Source organism: Pseudorca crassidens, chromosome 14 (assembly GCF_039906515.1).
Source record: "Pseudorca crassidens isolate mPseCra1 chromosome 14, mPseCra1.hap1, whole genome shotgun sequence".
Taxonomy (NCBI): domain Eukaryota; kingdom Metazoa; phylum Chordata; class Mammalia; order Artiodactyla; family Delphinidae; genus Pseudorca; species Pseudorca crassidens.
In genome coordinates this window covers 40,427,372-40,445,883 of record NC_090309.1, presented here as the reverse complement: position 1 = coordinate 40,445,883, position 18,512 = coordinate 40,427,372, and the positions used below count along the sequence as shown (strand labels likewise).

At 46.7% G+C, this 18,512-nt stretch overlaps 1 protein-coding gene across 9 annotated transcripts in view; it reads right to left on the bottom strand.

Moving 5' to 3' along the window:
* BCL11A (BCL11 transcription factor A) overlaps positions 1 to 17,310 on the bottom strand; it is a 99,370-nt gene extending 82,060 nt beyond the window's left edge. Inside the window, exons 1-3 of one of the 9 annotated variants that reach the window (XM_067704981.1) lie at positions 16,076 to 17,310; positions 15,421 to 15,598; positions 8,149 to 8,478 (exon numbers count right to left, since the gene is read on the bottom strand). In XM_067704981.1, the coding sequence (XP_067561082.1) occupies positions 8,149 to 8,478; positions 15,421 to 15,475 (385 nt within the window). In that variant the 5' untranslated portion in view covers positions 15,476 to 15,598; positions 16,076 to 17,310. Of the gene's footprint in view, positions 1 to 8,148; positions 8,479 to 13,113; positions 13,243 to 15,420; positions 16,052 to 16,075 lie in introns of those variants that run through there. The other 8 variants (XM_067704984.1, XM_067704985.1, XM_067704987.1 and 5 more) reach the window with 8 other exon arrangements.
* Between the last annotated feature and the right edge of the window lie 1,202 nt (positions 17,311 to 18,512).

Sequence of the window (18,512 nt, the reverse complement as noted above, 5' to 3'; positions counted from 1 at the left end):
TCATGAAATTTAAAATTTAACATTGGTGAATGCATTGTTTTAACGATGAACTCAAAGACTTGGGAGAGGGGGCTGAAATGAGCAGTAAATGGCTCATTGTAAGCTGCCCCGAAATGTAAATAAATCACGAAATCGTGGTATCCCCTGAGTCGGTGAAAGGAAATGCTTCAGATATTTTTTTTTTTTTTTGACCCAAAGAGAAACTCCATATTTAAAACCTAAAAAGCAGACGTGGCATGTAGTACCCTGTGCTCCAGTTAAGGTAAGAATCCAAGCTACACCTTATTTCCCTAAAAATTGACAGATGTGATTTTTTTTTCCTGCAGCTTTTTATGCATCATTACATATCAAGAAGATGAACTGATGAATATAAATGTAAATGCCCCCATGCTCAGCAAAAGGCTTCCCTGTGTTTTTTAGAAAGTTCCAAAATAAAATAGAAAGTGGAGAAAGGGGGGACACCACAGCACCTGTGTTCTTTTTGAAAGCACCTTTGCAGGTTTCACAATAATTCCATTCTTCATTTTAATGGTAGTTTTTAATCAGTGGACTCAGCTCTATCTAAAACTAAAATCAAATGGTAGGTGTAATTGTTCATTGCCAATGCTAACAACAGCAAAGATACACACAGAAACTCATTGTGAGTGACCACAGGTCCCCAGGTATCCCCTTCACCAACATGCCTGCTCCAGGTCCCCACTGGGAATTCCCTGGCGGGGCCGATTAAATTCTGAATAACAGGCTGACAACCCTATCTGGAAAAGGGTGTGCACGGCGTCTTCTCGCCTCTCTTAGAGGAAGTTTAAACCTAATCATCTCACCTTCAGTGGGTATAATTTGCTGTTTAGCACACCAAGAACTTGGTATTTTATCTATCTAAAGAGATCAAAAAGAAAAAAGGAGGGCAGAGTGGGAGCAAGCTGTGGCCTGGCCTAGCCCCTGTGCAGGGTGCTAGCTCAGAGCAGCAACCTGTGCAGGTAAGACTTCCAGCGGCATTGCATCAGATCCGATCACATCAGTCTCCAGGGTGAACCGAGAGGTGAAACGCTCCGGTGCCCTGTCTGCAAACTTCTCATTCGCCAGTTCTTGGCGGCTTATTTTTCCAGAGTGTTTTGTTTCAGGAAACGTGTGTATTTTTCTTTGTATGTTTTGTGGATTTACCACAACTGGTTCTGACAGCTGTTGATACTCTTAAATGAACACATTATAAAAATCCTCTTTAAAACCTCAAGCAACAGTGGACTCAAAAATAATGGTAAAATATTTTAATGGAGTTCCAGTTGAGAGTTGGTTAAAAAAAAAAAAAAGTACAAATGAAGGTACAGAAGTCCTTTAAGTCAGCGCTAGATTTAAACTGAATGTCTGTGTGTGCGCGTGTGCGTGTGTGTGTTTAATGGGGAAAGAGGGGTGTTGCAAATCACCACAAATATTTACACTGTACTCCCTTTGTTCAAATCACATACTTTTAACAGGAAAACCTGGAACTGTGGCTATTTAAAATTTTAAATATTCAAATGCCTGTAATTAACCATATGAAACAAATTATGTCGCATTTCTCCATACCAGAACATGCAAAAAAATTCGGGTGGGGGATTGGGAGGTGGCAGAGTCGGGGAGACAACTCCAAGAGGAGGAAAGGATGATGTTTTCATTTTGCTATAGATCAAAGGAGAACAAGAATGGAAACTGTGGCATATCCAGCATTTTTACATTGCTGTCTTTCACACTGGGCTATCTAAGTTTACACAATTCCCCAGACTAGCTGCATACTAAGCTGGCTGTGTACAGCTTTATTATGGTGCGCTGGTGGAAGAAGCATTAATATTCCAGCTCCGCATCTGACAGGGCATTTACATGCGCCCATCTGAGCGGCACCTGAGAGATCTTCCAAGGTGCAGTAGCTGTGCGCCTATTGTAAAGGCAAATGAAGCTCACCTATTCCCTGCTGGGGTCACAAGTGACCTCACCACCCCCCCATGCCTCCAATCCTTCCCTTGCCAACCTAACTCAATGCCATCGCAGAATGACGAATGAGCTCAGAAATAGACCCTAAGTTACTAACCCTGCTAAGAACAGCAAAAGCCTTTGCTGAAATGTTTTAAAAATGCATAGGGAGTGCAGCTGGCCAGTAAAAAGCAGAGAGACAAATTCCAGTGAACCCAATATGGAATACGTTACATTCTAAAACTGATTAGAAATACAGTCTGATGTTTACTGGCTTCAAATTGAGTTTGGCATCAAGCATACTAGCTTTAATAATGCTGGCATTTTTTTAATTATTATTTTAAATCTGCCGTTGGTCTTTAGGAGCACATGTGGAGAGCTCAAGCATTCTTATTCATCAGGTTACATTTCCTAGAAATTAAGTTTGTGACAGAAAATGACTCTACTAGCAATAATATGGTCCATGCTCAAATTAATTAGGTCATTGTTGTAAAAACTACATGGCAAATTACAATGGTAAATTTACTGATATTGGCCAGAGCTCTAACCCCTGGGAGTAAAGGGGAGAAGCAGTTTAAGGATGCTTATTTACCTGGGTAGGAGGACAGAACAGAGGAGGGAGGGATACGATGCCAATTTTCTATTGGTATTACAAATAAAAATACTAGTCATTATCCATTAAATTATATAGTCTGAATATATTTTATGAACTTTATTAATATCCTCCAAATTGACACATAAAATTAAAACCTGTTCGATTTGAGATAGTGTTAAAAATGGGCCCTACGTTTAAATCTTTTTTTTTTTAATCCTTGTAATAACAACACTGCTGACATAACCATGACCCAAATGAAATCTGAACAAGCAGAAAGGTACTAAAGATCCTTGGTGATTAAATCTCTTGCTAAAAAAGTGGCAAGGTGCCAGGCTGGGTCCAGTTTGATGCTAAGTGACTTTTATTGCACAAAGCTGGTACTACTGTATGTAAAAACAGATTTGGGCTTCGGGTAAATTTTGTCAAATGATTTCTTTGTGCAATAAGGGTGTGAACAGAGCAACCGGAGTAGATTAAATTAACATCAAGTGACGCAATCTCGGTGCATCTCCCTAGCTGTGCTACTTCAGTTAAAATTTCATATTTTCCCCCCAAACGAAAGCCGAACTATCTTCTTTTTTTCACTGACTAGTGTACAAGGCCACCATTCACCTATTCTCCTTTTTGAAATACTTTCACTAAGAAATCACAAAATTCTGAAAAATGCTTCCCTAGGATTTGCACGTTTGTTACATACTTCAATTTAGCACCCCCACACACACACATTAGCCAAACTGCACTAAGGCTGCAGTGTGACAACAATGATTTTCCAGGATTCTAAAATGTGCCATTAATATGCATCCAATTCACCTCTTCCCTGAGCTTGAAGTTTGCTGTCCTGACGCTGCCTGCACGTGTCTATACTCACTCGCATTTTCCAGCCCATGGGCAGCTCCACAATTAAATGCCACATTCACCAGGAGAAAGGTGTGTAAAACAGATTTCAGATCCTTTAAAAGTAAAAGGCACAACTTGCAATACAACGAGGAACTGGGTGATTTGAGAAATTACAGCACTGTTTTTTAAGCTTTCCTAGAATAAACACAGAGAATGGGAGGGAAACTTTCCCCCTCTGCTCCTGTTCTTGAAGTGAATACATATTTGTGTTTCCAATAGAAGGCCATTTTTACATTAACTGTCTGTAACAGCAGGAGACAGAAAAACTAACACAATCTCCACATCACACACAGGATGATCTTCATATCACGTGGCCCTATTCTCAAAACTATTTATAAAAGACAACTAGGAAAATGCACAATGCATCTTTTCTGTGTCACGGAAAGGGTAACGTCGGAAGAACTTTGGGATCTTTGGGATCTTCCACATTGTAGATTTTTTTTTCTTTTTGGCTTGCCGAAGTAAATTTAGCAGCCATGCGGGCCACTGTGTTTAATTAAGCTTTCAAAAGTCCTCTGACAATGCCAACAATTGTAAGACACTTCTGCGGCTCAATCATGCAATCGCTGTGACAGTTCTATTTACAATTTGTCTTAGAAAGAGTTTCTCTCACATTGTACTTTGACAAAACATCCAAGCTGCCAGTTCACAACCTTTCTCTGTCTTATTTACAAATACATCTTGTATATAGGACTCCCAGTCTCATGAACATGAGCCTTTGGGTAATGGTCCCACAAACACAGGCTCCCAATGAAAATCCTAGGTATTTATTAGGAAACAATATTCTTTAGTCTCTGGATGTGAAGGTTAAATAAAATGTTCACCAGTAAACTGGGGTTTTGTTTGTTTGTTTGTTTGTTTTAGCTGCCATGCTAAAAATTCACTTCAGAAGTCAGTGGTTTTTATTCAGAATCACACAAATAAAGAGAAATGAAAAATAAGAGGTTATAATAGGATACTATAATTTATAGTCTCATTTACAATTATACCATAAAGTACATCTTCCAGTTCAGTCTGAGATAAGAAAGAATTCAAATGGGTACAAAAAGAAAAGGCAAGTTGAGTTTCTAAATTCTAAAAAGCATGAGTATGTTATACTTGATTTACCTTTAAGTAACATGCTTATATATTTCTGGATTGAATTAGTATTTCTCCTCTCACAGAGCTTCTGGCTTACATATTATTATCTGGGTATGAGGTGTATTGTCTAGGCAAATAATTTTTCAATGCCCTGACATCAATGTCTATGTTCATGATTTTAAAGAGAAAAAATGTTATATATCAATAGCAAGAGACTTCACTACACTTTACAGGACTAATCATATTTTCTCCCATTCTCTCAAAAAGCTAACTTTATGACAGCCCAACCCTAATTTAAAGATTTCTATGTGCAACAGCCAAAACCTCAAAGCTGACACTGTGGGATAATATTTTTTGGCCTTTTCTATAAGTGAACAGCAGCTCCACAGTCACTAATTTCAATGAATATTTCCCCCTCATAAAACAGGAGTCTAGAAAACAAAACAAAACCCTAATTAAAAGCCCTGACTGCCAGTCAAAGGCTGCTGATATCTGATGGTGGATATCTGACACATAACATTGATGAACTGGGCCCTGCACAATATAACCTGCCCATTTCCAGTTAAATTAGTACGACTTCAGTGGTCTCAGTGGATCACAGTCACACAATATTTTGAATGAAATGAAAAAAAAAAAAAACCTGATCAACATATACGTGTGTATTCAATCAGGTAAAAATCATCCTTTCTAAAAAATACTCGGCTTTGAGAGGCCTATGTACAGCCAAAACCCACACCATCTTACTGAAGTTTTAAAGGACACTCAATCTCCTGTGTGAAAGCCCCAAATTCTAAGCTTTATTTATCTCAGGAAGAAGATCTGTCACTGTTTGATTCCAGCTTCCTGCCTATAAAACAGCACAGAGCACACAGTAAGCTCACATCCAACTTACAGCACTTTAATAAGGCCTTTCCTACACAGCGTATTTAAATAACTACCTCTTATATGGCTGCCAAACATATTCCTCTAGAGATTCATCAATATACCTCTTTCCTAATACAGAGCATTGCTCCTCCTTTCTTCTTGTGACACAATTCAAATACCTACTGAATGATTACTCTTATTGTTTCCCTCCTCACCGTAAAAAGAAAAGCAGACTTGGGAGTTGTGAAGACGTGCTCTAGAGAAATGGGCTGGGAATACACAGCCGTCTTCCAGAACTTCGCTTCAGAGGCACCTAAGGGCCAGGGCATCTTAATTTACGTGCGATGGCAGAACGTTAATTTCACCATAGGAAACTCCTTAATTCATTACCGTGAATTATGAAAAGTCGTGACTCTAGTTACTGACATCTCGCTTTGCGATGCGACCACGCTATTTACGTTCAGCCAATTCCAGGGTGGGAACAGGTGATTACACACAATGAAAGGAATCAAGACTTTGTAATTATTCGTGAATGAAAGGTTTACCTCACCTGGGTCACAGCACTGGTGCACCCACTGAATATCTCAGATAGCTTAAGTAGCTCTTCATCTCAGTGTAATTACTTAGCATTAGCCCTATAAAACATATTTTAAATGTGCTTTTTGGGGGGCTTCTTTGAGCTCTCTTACTGCACTAGTCCTTAAAAAAAAAAGAACCTTTATGACAACCAGAGAGTTAAGGAAAATATCTCTTCTTCTTCCCTACGTAGATTTACAACTGGGACAGCGAAAAGCCTTCACTAGAGAGCCTTCCCCCCAGCTTTTAGATTTCTCCTCTAAGTACAGAGGCACAGAATTTTCAAGCTGGTTAATCTGAGACTGAGTAACCTACTTGGGACCTCAGTAAGGAGTGTGGTTTTAATTCTTGCTTGACAGACACTGTGTTTTGTCTTTTAAACGAGCAGCTCGATATGTAAATACGATGTTACATCACGCAAGTGTTACTCCATATTTGGTGATTTAGAAAGGCTTTGGATCTCCTAAGACGACAAATCCCCTTCCGCTTGCTCTTGCTTCATTAATCATGCCTTACACTTCTGTTCATTTTCCTTCCAGTCACAAGACAGCACATGGAAATGGTCATTGCCATATCCTGCTGGGGGGCAGGGAGGGGTGGATAAAATCTTAACCTGCATGTCATATAAGCTACATGTGGTGGATTCGAGAAAAATATTTTGTGAATGCACCTTCCCTGGCAGCAGATTTCTCATTTCACTAAAGGAAAAGTATCTGAGTGTTGTTGCAGGCAGCATTAAAAAAAAAAAAAAAAAGAGAGAAAGAAAAAATGCCACGTTTGATTTTAATGATCAAATTCCAGAGAGGGGGAGGAGAAATAATACGACATTTAATCCCCTCTGGACTACTGACCCACTACAGTTCAACTCTGTGGTCAAACTAGGTTGAAGGGACAAGTTCCAATGAATCAATTGATTCTATGCACTACCCTTCCTAAAACTGAACAAACCCTCTGCCTTTTGGGGGCAGCAGCAGGGGAAATAGAGGGGAGTGACCAACTGACAGGCATGCCGGTTTTGTTACCACAGAATCTGCATTCACTTCATCTTGGACATTAAATCACCGTTGTTTCATTTTTAAAAATGTTTTAAGGGTCGCTGTATAGTGTTGCTGTTTATCACTTAGAGTGGGGATTTAAGTCCCTCTGTTAGCCATTAATTCCTTTTCCCTTGAGCTGTTGAGAAACCCACACCCCTAGCTACCTTTCTGCTAAAATTAACCAAAGGAAGCAGAGCTGTTCAACGTGTGTATATATTTTTCCAAGAGAATTTTTACATTATGTTATAGCAGAAACAGTGGAAGTCTGCACTGGACATTTGTAAGGGTGACATGTGGTTGTGTAAACCACAAACAAAATCAAGATACATCTGTCAAAACCACATCAGAGACAAGAGAGAGCACAGAGAAGCATTTATCATTTAGCTGAGGAGGCAGGCTGCAGGGAGCAGCCGTTCCTGTCAAACCAACCTTTTGAAATTTCCAACATGCCCTTAAACTTTTCGAGTAAGCATGTCTGTGCGCTTCAGCAACTGCCCTCTCTACTCTGGCCTGGCCAGTCGAAAATGGCATCTTAAAGTCAAGGTCACGGTGTCATCCCACCACGGGGCTGTGTTTAATTACAGCCCCATACGGGCTGACAGCCAATATGGATCCAAGGCTAGCCCTGAAACTCAGTTAACTCTTTCCAGCCCCTCCAAAATGCCCTTCCAGCCCACCCAACTTCATGGAAACATCGAGAACAAACTGCACCCCTAGGGACGTCTGATCAAGTATTCTGACTCAAACAGGTCACTGGCTGAACTACAAATGCCTATACAGCCACTTTGCCTCTAACTTGTCACCAAGGCTGGAAATGGACCTTGGAAACTGGGCTAGGTGTAGTAAGGTTCAACACTTAAAAATGAGAAGGGGAGAGAAAAGGAAAGAAATTCAGAATCAGCAGATCCAGAGAGAGGGTGTCAGGTGTGTGTAACCTATTCTGCCTACATTTGATTCGGTGAAGTGGAAAATATTTATTTTTATGTGTTCTGGACATAAGCAATAAGAATGCTTATTTTAACATTACAGGGCTGTCATGGACAGTCACATGGAGAAATACAGAAAGCACTTCACCACTCCTTAGTGCTTGGCTACAGCGCCTCTGAAAATGAAAAGAAAACATGCAAACAGCTTTTCTCCTTGCTTCTCATTTACCTGCTATGTGTTCCTGTTTGGGGCAAATTCCTCTAGATGACGTTGATAAACAATCGTCATCCTCTGGCGTGACCTGGATGCCAACCTCCACGGGATTGGATGCTTTTTTCATCTCGATTGGTGAAGGGGAAGGTGGCTTATCCACAGCTTTTTCTAAGCAGAGGCTGCCATTGCATTGTTTCCGTTTGTGCTCGATAAAAATAAGAATGTCCCCCAATGGGAAGTTCATCTGGCACTGCCCACACGTGAGGAGGTCATGGTCCCCTTCTGGAGCTCCCAAAGGGCCGTGGTCTGGTTCATCATCTGTAAGAATGGCTTCAAGAGGTTCGGCTGTGGTTGAAGAAACAAAAGCACAATTATTAGAGTGCCAGAAAGGAAAGAATACGGGGAAATACATTCTCAACCCCATTCCATCCCAGCACATTATGTAAAGGGTTTCTAGCCTCCTCCATTTAATGCCCAGAAAAATGTCAGCGTATAAAATGTACACGGATGTGGAAACTGTCAACAAGAAAGCAAATTTATCAATGAGGCAAATCATCATATATTTAAAGAAAACTGCCTGACTTGCATACTTCCAGAGAAAACACACACACATACACACACATACACACACACACACACACACACCCCAAATGTTTCTGGTTTGTAAGTTTAGAAAGAATGTGACTGTTAAATAAATAGTTAATGCGGCAACATAAAGTAAGCTTAAATAATAACTACCCCCAAAAAAACCTGGTAAAAACATGGATTGAAACCAAATTTGTTTCTTTTTCATACAGAGTAAGTTGTCTATTGTGCCCAAGAATAAAAGGAGAGGTGAATAAACACACACACACACACACACACACACACACACCCTTTGTGTGTGAACATATATACTCTAAATATACAGAGACATGGCTTCATAAATTAGAAAGCTACTACTACATCACACAGAAAATGTGCCACATTTACACTGCCGTAATAAGAAAAAGACTGCATTCACCTGTGAAACAGATCTAAATAATAATCATAACGCAGCGTAATTCACAGTGCCAAAAACCTTTCTGATCTCACTCTCAGCAGTGCCACAAAATCAAAGAAATACCAAATTCACTGGCAATTCTTCTCAGACACATTAGCTAAATGGGATACTTTTGAGTACTTAAGAAAATAAGCCAATTAGTCATTTTTTCATTCTGAAGAAAGGAATGTCTAAAATATTCTAAACATGTTTGCAGTTGGTGGCCCCCATCACGTAAAAATCAGAATGGTCAAGCAAACGCCACATTTCAGATCAAGGCTGAGAAGTCCTTTCTTTAGACTTGAAATACTTTGCCTAATGTTGTCAAAGTTGTCTAATTTTCTGAATGAGCTCCAGAACGCTTCATTATGGGACTATTTCTGCACACATAATCACCAGCGGATGGTATAACAAGGTAGATATGTCTTTCATTCCTGTTTCCTTTTTTTTTTTTTTTTTTAACCGTGCACCAAAATACTCCAGCATCTATTTGAACAGCTTCTATCATTTTTTTAAACTTCCACAGGGGAAAAGAGAGTTGGTAAGTCTCTGCTCCTAAAACCTTATGCTTACTCTATCACACACACACAAAATTACAAAATATGAAACATATCCAGGATGCTGCCAGTTAATAAAACTGAAGCAGATAATGTACAAGTCTTAAACAGTTAATCAGTCTGACCTTCTTTAGCAAGCTGCCAATTTCACATTTAATGAACTTAAAGCCACAGAGAATCAAAAAATAGATTTTAATTTGAGTGTAGAATATTGGAACAGATTTTGATAAAGTGCAAAAATCCAGTGAACTCAGGTTAAATTTATTTCAACCCTATCCAGACTGAATATTGAGGGGGAAGATCTGGAGTAACTCCCAGATGTGCTGGGTGAAATAATATTGAGAGAGCCCTGCCTAGCTGCACCTGTGCTCAAGTAGGACATGTCATGATTTCTAGCCTCTGGTACTCCTCCTAATTTAACATAAGGTCACCACAGGAATATGAAGGTTATATTCCTACTAATAAAGACAGCAAAGTAAGCACTTATATTTCTGTGCCCAACATACTGACCAAAAGATAAATACACATGCATACTTCTCAAATAAAAGGAGACAAACAGAAAGCTTTTGTATTGTGCTTCTATATCATTTTTCTCCTATTTGCTTTCATTGTGACCAAGTGAGGAACTGAATAAGGAAGTCATTCTCCAAGATCCCTCCTATGTGAATTAAGAATTTTAAGTACACATTAACAAATGTGGCTTTTGTTGTTGTTGTTCAGCATTAACTACAAGTTCTGAGGTTTACAGATTGAAGAAAGACTCCGGAAAAATACTTTATTTTATTAAAGTTAGTAGTACATAGAACCTTTGCACAAAAACATGTTTTTAAACTCCACCGTTAAGATTTGTTTTTTATTCCCAAGCCCTGACACATTTCTGAAAATGGAAATATTATTTGGGAGCAAAAGGAGATATTCCCCTAGTTATCAAACAGTTAAAGGTAATGTGGTACAAAACAGACTTGGTTAAAGTCTTCTAAATGTAGTGACTGAACTGATTTACAATCAAAACCAGGAAATGAAGTGGTAATTCAGAGGTTGCTGATTACACCTCCACATTTCACCTAATTAATTTTATAGGAGGCAAAGTTCTTGAAAATAACAAGATGATCAAATGTACAGATATAAAACCTATAACCTCAACATTTTCTATGCTCTTAACATAAATTATTGCTAATTAACAAGAATTATATCCTAATGTATGAAATACGGTTAACATCAGGCTCCCTGCTAAACATTTGGCTAGTGATGTTCAGAGAAATACCAAAATGTTTTATCATTGCTACTATATTATTAAAAATCAGACGAAGTGGGGCACAAAGAAAATATGAAAATACAATTCTCTTGCTGTAGTCTACTGATTTGCATTGACATCTTTTCTCAGTGGCAATCAACATTTCCTTTCTGGGCTCTGATAATTTCTCTGTATTTTAATGCAAATTCCCCTTTCCCTAAAAACATTCCTAACCTCAGCCATTTTACCCCCTCCCTCAATTCAATTCCATCCTCCTTCACTCCCACACAACCACCGTTTCTAAGCTCCGGCCTAAGCTCTGGCTACAAAGCGGGGAGTCCAGGATTGAAGTGGAAAGGAGTGGGCAAATAATCATAATAATTAGCCGCGAATTCTCTACAAGGGGAAAAAGAAATTGAAAATAAAATGCTTCTGCGTTCAAACAGCAAGACTGACTGAAACGTCTCAATGCCCCAGCGGCTGACTGAGATCTCCTTCCTCTCTCTGCAGTTGCAAAGGAATAAATTTAAAAAAAAAAAAAAAAAGCCTTAGAAGAAATGTAGGGAAGGAGGAAGGAGCTAGCGAAACGAGGGCTGCTGGGGAGGGGGAGGGGGAGGGGGAAAGAGAGCTCTGCCTTCAAGTTTGCTTTCCAAGTCCTTCCCTTTGATTGTCTTAACAGGGTAAGGAAGCAAACCGAGGCTGAAATGCAGAGAGAAAAAAGCAAAGAAACAAAAGCGAAGGCAGGGGCGAGAGGCCGGGGGCAGGGGGGCCGGCGGGGGTGGGCAGTGCGGAAAGTGAAGTTGGGCGCTGGGACTCTGAGGCACAAAGCGAGCAGCGTGCTGGCCGCAGGCTCCGGCCGCGCTCGCTGGGAACACGTGCAGCGGCTGCCGCGGGGCCGTGGGGCCGGGAGCCCGGGGCGGGAGGCGGCGGGCAGCCTGGGGACCCGATTGCTGCCTCCACGGCGGTCCTGTGTGGCCGCGGGGTGACGACGGTTCCCCAGGACCACCAGTTGGAGAACTGGGAAGTGAGGCTTGGAAAACTCGGCAGGTTAACCGGGTGCTGTCTCGGTATCAACGCACACACCAAAAGCGCGGGTCCTGAAATTCATTCTGTGTCCAGAGGCTCACACTTTTTACTTTGAGGGATCTCTGCAAATGCCCTTCTCCCGCAATTCCCGGCACCGGTGTGCGCAGCGCGGCGGCGGCTGCTGCGGTTATTCATTATTAATGACGCCGCTTGCCCGCATCATTATGATGATAACTATTACTATTGTTGTGATTTCGGGCTTCAAGGCGAGAGCTGCAGGAGGCGGAGGAGCCGGTGGGGGGGGGGGGGTCGGGCTGCAGAGCAGCCCTGCAAGCCCGCAGTGGCCGCCTCGGTCCGTGCTTTGCATGGGGGTGAGGGGGTGGAAGAAGTGAACCTGGAGACTAAGTGCAAACTTGCCGGATCCCGCCCTTTGGCCTTGCCCCGAAGCTGGAGAGCGCGCACTCCCCTTTCCTCCCTACCAAAAATGCCCGCCCGAAAGAGAACGAAAACTGCACCCCGCTCCACTCCCGGAGCCCGGGGGTGTCGGCCGCGCGCTTCTCTGCAGCCCTGGCAAGAAGCATTTTTAAAGTCAAAATGAAGAACAAAGACATAAGGGGTGATGGGAGGGAGGGGGGAGAAAGGGAATTCTGCCTAACCGTCCGTTTCCCCCACCCCCACCCTCGCAAAGCTCTTCCCTCCCGGCCGAGAAATGCAGAGCGGGGGTGGGGGAGGCTCTGGTACAGGTTCAAGTTCGCTGAGCTTTCTTGATCTTGTTCTGCCTCCTAGCGACCGAATGGCTCAGCCAGCCCAAGAAGCGGAGGATGGGGGCGGGGAGGGGAAGGGGGTCCTGAAGACCGGAATGGCTCCCGCTCCCCCCTGCGCACCCAGAAAATTAGAAAGGACAGACGACCGCACGCCCTTCAAACTGGTTCCTCAACGCAAAGCCAGCCCTGAGACACGGCGAGAGGGGGATGACCCACCCAGCCTGGGATATCTCCGGATGGGCCCAGGGTGGGTGGGGGACGGGGGAGCAGCCCGGACTGCACGCCTTAGTCCGTCCTTTGAGCCCCCAGTGCATCCTTCCGAAGAAGGGCCCAGCTTTCCCGAGTGCTGCGAACACTGCCCTTCCTTCCCGCCGGTACCTGCCGGGCTGTAACTTCACACCGCCGCGCGCCGCGTCTGCTCCGCATCCGGCGCGGCCGGGGGAGTTGGGGGCGGGGGAGAGCGGCGAGGGAGGGATGCGCGGGGGTGGGGAGAGGGAGGGCCCCGCAACGTGCCCGGGCGGGGGAGCTTTCGAAGTGTGTGACAAGTTCCAGGGCCCAGTGAAAAATTCAATTCCCTCTGCGCACCCCCCTCAAACACACACACCCCTTTAAAAAAATACAGAACTGGGTATAGGGTGGTCCTTTAAAATTGCAGCAAAAATTAAAATAAGGGTCATGAATGAGGAGGGGGAAGGAGGTGGGCCCTCTCATTCCTTTCTTTCCCTTGCAGCCAAACTTTCCTAAGTGCCCACCGCCTGCCTTTCCAGGCGCATTCTGTTAGCCAGGAGACAGCAACCCACTTACCCACCCACCCCCACCCCCAATATAGACTCACAAGGGTCCCCTGACCGACACAGGCCCGTGGTAGAGGACAAGAACTCAAGGGAGGGGTGCGTGGAGTCCCAGGGTCGAACACTCCCCAAAAGCATACTCGAACATACTACTCCCGTACTACCTACCACCCACCCCCACCTGGCTTGGCCGCGCTCAGGAGCTGGGGGCTGGTGGCCTGTCCCGGTGGGAGGGGGGCAAGGAAAGCACGTGGTGACCTCTCCGCCTCCCCGAGCTGGGGGCTAGAGGCGTCGGGGGTAGGGGGCGGACAGAACTCGCTTTTACGGCTGCTCTGCAAAATAAAAATGCTTTGCAAAGCCGAGTTTCTCCCCAGCCGATTTCGCAGTAGGGATGGCAGGGAGGAGGTCTGGGCATTATGCTGGGGGGTCAGAGAGGACCCTCGACCCGGCTGGCGCTGAGTCGCTGCACGGCCTGCCGCTGTGCCAGCGGGCGGGCGGCGGGCGCCGGGTGGGCGATCCCGGGCGGGGCGGGGGCGCGGCGAGGCCCGGCGAGGCCCCGGCGAGGCCCGGCCGCAGCCGCCGCCCGCTCCCGGGCTGCCGCGCCGCGCTCGGTCCTCTGTCTGTTTGTTGGCAGGAGGCTCCCGCACACGCGGTGCTTGTAAACATTCAGACACGAGATTTTTCCCAATCAAAATCCACTTCCACTTTTTTTGAAAATCTTCCAAAAAATAGTAAGAGGAGGGAGTTCCTCGCTCCCTCTCTGGGCCGCCGGCGCTCTAAGTTTGCAACTAAAGAGGTTTTGGTGAAGGGGATAATTGTATTTTATCCCCTTTATTAGAGACTGTGAGATTTTTGCGGGGAGGGGGGCGATGGGGGAGCCAAAGAGGAGAGCGTGGCAGAAAACGGCCGGCGGAGCGTTAGGCTTCTGTTGTGGGGCAAGAAATTTTGCCCTGTTTTATTTTATTTATTTTTCACGTTTTCTCGCCGCCACTGAGGTTCGGCCGGGAGGGGCGGGCAGCGGCAACCCGGGCGGCAGCGGCCAGAGCGCCCTCCCTCCCTCTCCCGCTCGCCCCCGTCCCTTGCTCCTGCCCTTCGGCGACGGCGGCGGCGGCGGCGGCGGCGCGGGAGGGCAAGCGCGAGGAGCCGGCACAAAAGGCAGCGGGACAAACACCCACCTCGGGCCGGAACAAAAGGCGGCAGCGCCGGCCGCTGCTCCCATCCTTCCCGGTTGCCCAAGCTCTCCCTGCCGCCGCGGCCCCTCTCCAGACTCGGGAGACTCCAGAACGCCGGGGGCCCCCTCCCAGAATCCCACTTTCTCACTATTGTGGAGATGACTACTTTCCTCCCGGTGCACACTTGACCGTGAGCGCGCTGATGTCCGAGGGCCAGTCTCACCTCTTTTCTCCCTGGGAATTGTTTTTTTTAGACTTGGGCTCCCCACCCCCCCGTTTTTCTTCCTACGGCGAGTGGAAGCAACCCCCCTTTCCCCTTCAGTTCCCTCCCCTAGGTTTGCACGAGAGTTGTTAGCATCCACAGCATTGTCCATTATTTTGCAAAACTGGAGGGGAAATCATTGCATTCCTTTTCGAAAAGCGAAATAAAGCAGAGGAAAGCAGGAAAGAGGAGCAGTCAAATTGTTGTAAAATTAAATAAAATTAAAAGGTTCGTGCTATCCCAAAAGTGTACATAAGGCTATGGTTCGGGATGGGATGAGACTGGGTTTTTTTTCCCCCCTCTCCCTTTAATCTCTTTTATCCCGACGCTCGGAGGTTTTTTCTCGTGAAAAAAATTTTAAATGCATGCACACACCCCTCTCTCCCCCTCTCTCTTGCTTCTCGTCCTGCGCGCTCTTGTGATTATTAATAATTATTATTACTATTATTGGGTTACTTACGCGAGAATTCCCGTTTGCTTAAGTGCTGGGGTTTGCCTTGCTTGCGGCGAGACATGGTGGACTGCGGGGCGGGCGGCGGCGGCGGCGGCGGCGGCGGCGGGCGGACGACGGCTCGGTTCACATCGGGAGAGCCGGGTTAGAAAGAAGGAGACTCCAGAGAAAATATCTTCATCAGTGCCTTTTGACATCCAAAATAAATTAGAAATAATACAAAGATGGCGCAGGGAAGATGAATTGTGGGAGAGCCGTCATGGCTTTTTTTTTTAAGCAAAAAAAAAAAAAAAAAAGAGAGAGAGAGGAGAGATAGAGGGGGAGAGAGAGAGAAAGAGAGAGAGATGAAAAAAATGGCAAAAGCCCCCCTGAGCTGCAAGTTCAAGTGCGGACGTGACGTCCCTGCGAACTTGAACGTCAGGAGTCTGGATGGACAGAGACACACAAAACATGGGCAGGGCGAGCAGGAGAGAAGGGGAGGAGGGAAGGGGAAGCTCACACCAATGGACACACATCAGGGGCTGGACATGAAAAAGAGACCAGGACAAGCCAATGGCCAGTGCGGGGCGGGGGAGGTGCGGGGCGGGGGGCTCCGCAGACGCCAGACGCGGCCCCCGTGGGAGGGGCGGGCCGAGGGGAGGGGGCGCTGGGGCCGCGGGCTCACCAGTGGCCGCAGCAAGCGCCGAGGCAGCGGCGTGGCCGGGAGAGAAGAAAGGGGTGGCGGGGGCGGAGGGGGTGGGGAGCAAGACGTGCGCCCTGCTCCCCACCCCCGCATGCGGACCCTAAAATGAAAGATTATTTAAAATTTAAAAAACAAAACAAACAAACAAACAAAAACAGAGTGTACGGGGAGGCTGCAGGGGCCGGGGAAGCGCGGGCGGAGGGAAGCCAGGTAGAGTTGCTCCCGGACACCCTCCTGCGTGCGCACACCCACTTCCCCTCTCCGCCGCCGCCGCGCTCGCACCCCGCGTGCGGACGCCAGGGGCCGAAGCAAAAGCCTTGAGGCCGCGGCTGCGCTCGGGAAACTTTGCCCGAGGAGAGAATGGCAAAGAAAAATCACCCGAAGTTGAGAGCTGAGCCTCCAACTTACAGCTACGCGGCAGGCAAGGGGAGGCGGGAAGGAGCGCGCGGCGAAGCAGAGTCCAGCTCAAGTTTGGAGGGTTGCGGGTCCGGAAGGGCAGCGCCGGGGCCTCCGGGAGCCCGAGCGGCCTGGAGAGAGGGGGCAAGGGCGAGGGAAGCGGTGCAGACCAGGGCCTAAGGGCCGGGAGGGCGCCCCCCAGGCCAAGCAGGGGGGCCGGGGATCTGAACGTCCCGACAAACGATAGGGTCTGAATGCAACTGGGAGCAGGGAGTCGAGGCTCTCAACGGTCGCGGAAAGGGAGAGAAAGGCCGAGGAATAAAAAACAGGGAGCCGGACTCGGGGCAGGTTCCCGCCCCGGGAGTGGAGTGCCCGGACCCAGGGCGAGGGAGGCGCCGAGGCGTCCACCTCAACGGAGCTGCTGCCGGCCAGAGGACAAAGCCCGGGCAGTCCCGGGAGTGCCAGTCCCTGGGAACTTGCTCCCGGGGCCGCGGGAGGTCCCCAAGCCAGGTCCCAAGGAAAGACACACCCCCTCCCACTCCAGAGCTACTGCAAAAGCACCGAGGAATGGCAAGAAAGTGTTTCTTACAGGCAGAGCACAACTAGTCCAGTGCTGTTACCCGGGGAAAGAAAATGAGGAATGAAGAAAGAGCGACTGGCTCGCGGGAGCAGCGGGGAAGCCACAGTGATGGGGTGACAGCCCCGGGTCAGCGCCACGCTCCCCGGACGCCCCGGGCGGAGCCGCACACCCCGGAGCCCACAGCCCCCCTTCTGGCCTTTCTGCAGACGTTCCCAGGAAATTAGGGAAGACCTGTTGGAAATAAACCCCTGTCTCTTTAATGCGCGCGCGCGCGCGCTACTGCTGTCAAAAAGCGGGCTTCACTCTGGCGTGGGATACTTTCAGTTTTACGTAAAATGTACAGCAACAGCACCCCCTGCGATTGGAAAGTTTATTCAGAAACGTGCCCGCAAAGTCCCCCGGCGTCCCCCGCCTCCCAGCCTCCCCGCCTGCCTGCGCCACCCTGTAGCCTCAGCCGACGCCGACGCCGAGACCGCGCTGCGATTCCAGATCCGGAAGGGCACTGGGGGAGAGGAAAATGGACTCAGGTCCAAGGGAGGCGCGGAGGGTGCAGGGTGGAGGCGGAGAGCCGCGGCCCGCGACACTCCGAGCTGCAGGTGGACGTGTGTGAGTGTGTGTCTGCAGAGCGAGGAGCCTTCCTTCGCTCTCCTCCAAGCGGCTCCACAACCCCTTGTGTCTTCTCTTCCCCCTCCTCAGTCTAAGGGACGTCGTTTTCGTAAATTCACCTACCCGGCGCGGGGCTTTATTGTTTTAAGCTAGGGCCCCGGGCTTGCATGCGCGCACCCATCTCCGAGCCGCGCCGGCCAGCGGCTGTTTATTCATATGTTGCCTTCATAAAGTTTCAAACCCATTAGAAAATAACTGATTTGCCTAGCTCGGCGAAGCTTCGGGCCCCTCTAAGGAAGAAAAGGAGGTTTTGATGCTCAACATTAGGAGAGATGTGGGCTGGACTGGGTTTGTGTAAATATGGTTTGTTGTTATTGTTTTCCTCCAGTTTAAGGGGGGGAGAAACTAAAACCCTGTTTAAGAAGCAGGAAGATTCACTTGCAGTAAAGCACGGTAGCGTGTGCGTTACACCATTTCCCCTTTTTCACGAGTTCTTCAGAGCAGGTCAGCATCTCTTTTCCACTACTGTCTATTTTTTTGTCTTGTTCCACTAGCCTTGGAGCGACCAAAAGAATGTTATTGCAGGGCAGGGGTGGGGGGAGCGGGACGTGGAGGAGAATGGTTGGAGGGAAGGTGAGGAGAGGGAGAAAAAAAGTACAACTGGAGGCCTTTGAAAAATAAATAAAATAAAAGCCCCTTCAGGTAACAATAGTCAGTCAGATTCTTTCGGAACCGAGCTTTTCAAATTTAAATATTTTTCCCATCCCTCCATAAAAGTCCATATATAGAAAAGGTATATAAATGGGTGAATGTGTGTTCTGGAAATATATATGTATG